The sequence below is a fragment of the Argentina silus genome (assembly GCF_951799395.1).
Source record: "Argentina silus genome assembly, chromosome: 6".
Classification (NCBI taxonomy): Eukaryota; Metazoa; Chordata; class Actinopteri; order Argentiniformes; family Argentinidae; genus Argentina; species Argentina silus.
Window position 1 is genome coordinate 1,257,673 of NC_139660.1, and position 2,500 is coordinate 1,260,172.

Here is a 2,500-nt window from a genome sequence, read left to right on the forward strand (position 1 = left end):
CCAGGAATCCCACATCTCTATCAGCCTTATTCCTGCCCTGGACATGAACCAGAGGGAGCTGTGGCTCCTGCACGCCGCGGGACATGAACCAGAGGGAGCTGTGGCTCCTGCACGCCGCGGGACATGAACCAGAGGGAGCTGTGGCTCCTGCATGCCGCGGGACATGAACCAGAGGGAGCTGTGGCTCCTGCACGCCACGGGACATGAACCAGAGGGAGCTGTGGCTCCTGCACGCCGCGGGACATGAACCAGAGGGACCTGTGGCTCCTGCACGCCGCGGGGAAACAGGCTCCAGGCTGCTTGACCAAATAGTGTTCAACTAAACAATAAAAACCAACTCAGAATACTCCACAGCGCGATTCTTCACTGTTTTTTCACTGTCTTTGACAGTGCTTTTGAGAAAACAGGTTGTTATTCAACCAGAGGTTTTAGGGAAACAGTCTGAAAGTGCATTGCTCGCGTTGCATCATACAAACGCTCCAGTCACAGTTTTGTATTCTTATCTATTACAAGTATTACGGTAAAGATCATGGTCATGTTATGGCTGCAACCCCCTCATTTGCTAACTCCCCATCTCTCCCCCCCCCCCCCCCTCCTCATGTCTCTCTTTGTAGGAGGTTGGACCGGGTCCGCAGAGAGATGTCGGAGGACTACCAGAGCGGGAGACCCCCCCCCGCCGCCGCCACCACCACCACCACCACCACCACCACCGTCCCTGTCCCCTTCACCCCCCCTCCCTGGGACATGGAGCCTCCCCCTTCCTACGACACCGTCATGAAGAGTCGGGGTCAGGGTCAGGGTCAGGGCCAGGGTCAGGGCCAGGGCCAAGGTCAGGATCAGGGTCAGGGTCAGGGCCAGGGCCAAGGTCAGGATCAGGGTCAGGGCCAGGGTCAGGGTCAGGGTCAGGGCCAGGGTCAGGGTCAGGGCCAGGGCCAGGGCCACGCCCCCCAGCGATGACCTCTCACCTCATCGCCGCCGTCGTCATCATATGGCTGACGTGACGTGGGGGAGGCCATCTTTACTCCCTGTGCCTTAGTGTCGATGGTGATGATGATGATGATGATGATGATGATGATGGACCTCCGTGATAGCCTTAACGCTAACCTCAGTGAGAACGGGCTCACTGTGTACTCTGTGCCTTTAGACAGCAGAGAGAGAGAGAGAGAGAGAGAGAGAGAAAGGGAGAGAGAGAGAGAGAAAGGGAGAGAGAGGGAGAGAAAGAGAGAGAGGGAGAAAGAGAGAGGGAGAGAGAGAGAGAGAGGGAGAGAGAGAGAGGGAGAGAGAGAGAGAGAGAGCGCGCTGTTGGAGGAACGTGAGTCTCATGAGGAACTCTACCTGTGGCCTTATCTGTGGCTCCAGCAGCTGTGTGTGTGTGTGTGTGTGTGTGTGTGTGTGTGTGTGTGTGTGTGTGTGTGTGTGTGTTTCACCCTACAATATATCACTAACGGGAACCAACCCTCTTACTTGAAATCTGCATGCGAACCCTGGGGGGAGATGTTGGGTTAAGTGCATGGTAACTGCCCCTCCCCTCAGCCCTCCCCTCAGCCCCCCTCAGCCCCCCCCTCAGCCCTCCCCTCAGCCCCCCTCAGCCCCCCCCTCAGAGGATCTCGGCAAGAACTCAGCAAGAACTCCAAATATACCCTTGCAAAGTGCCTTGTTTAAAGCAATGTTGTTAACAGAACCATATCTAACCACTGTTGAAAGACCAGCACCACGCTGTGATGTCCATATATGTCCTTTAGTAAATTAATAGCTAAGAAGCGGTCTGATTGGTTGGTCATTGTCCTACGTCATTCTAGCGTGTCACCAACACGGCAGCCTATCAGAATACGTCTTTGTGACGTCATCACATCTTCACTCACAGTTTTAAGTGAACAATTTAAAGGGACACTTCACAAGTTTTAACCTCAAATCAAATCCAATTTCATTGGTCACATACAATCGCATACGGCCGTCAGGGACAGAGGGAAATGCTCCTCGCTCAACAACCAAACAAATCACCAACACAAAGTAATAATGATAAAACAACAACAGGGTTATTATGTCCATCTCCTCCGTCACAGGAGGTCACAGGAGGTCACAGGAGGTCATTTCCTTCTGACTTTTTTCTCTTCTATTTTTAACTGCAGGATGTAGGTAACATGTTTGACTGCAGCGTGTGAAACGTTTTTCACTTGCAGTACAGTGTGTAAACAGTACAGTGTGTAAACACTGGCATGGTGCTGGACATAGTGAGTATGAGGTACAAACAAATTGTGAAGTGTCCCTTTAAATGTTTTTAGGGCATTTCTGCTTTATTGAGATAGTAGAGGTTGACAGGTAGGATGGGTGAGAGAGAGGAGGGATGACATGCCAGACGTGTCGAGGGTCGGAATCGAACCAGGAACCTTTGGAATATGTGGTATGAGCATTAATGTGCTACGCCACTAAGCGCCCCCTGCAGGACTCCAAGGAAACGTGTTAGTGGTCGAACACCTCAACTATTTTGGGCATTCGGAGG

The 2,500-nt window shown here is 52.5% G+C and overlaps 1 protein-coding gene across 1 annotated transcript in view; it reads left to right on the plus strand.

The window, feature by feature from the left end:
• LOC310805709 (uncharacterized protein) overlaps positions 1-1,662 on the plus strand; it is a gene marked incomplete at both ends in the record, with an annotated part of 3,626 nt that extends 1,964 nt beyond the window's left edge. The window contains 2 exons of the mRNA XM_083671509.1: positions 615-793; positions 1,580-1,662. Of these exons, the coding sequence (XP_083527635.1) occupies positions 615-793; positions 1,580-1,662 (262 nt within the window). The remainder of the gene's footprint in view (positions 1-614; positions 794-1,579) is intronic.
• Positions 1,663-2,500: the final 838 nt, after the last annotated feature.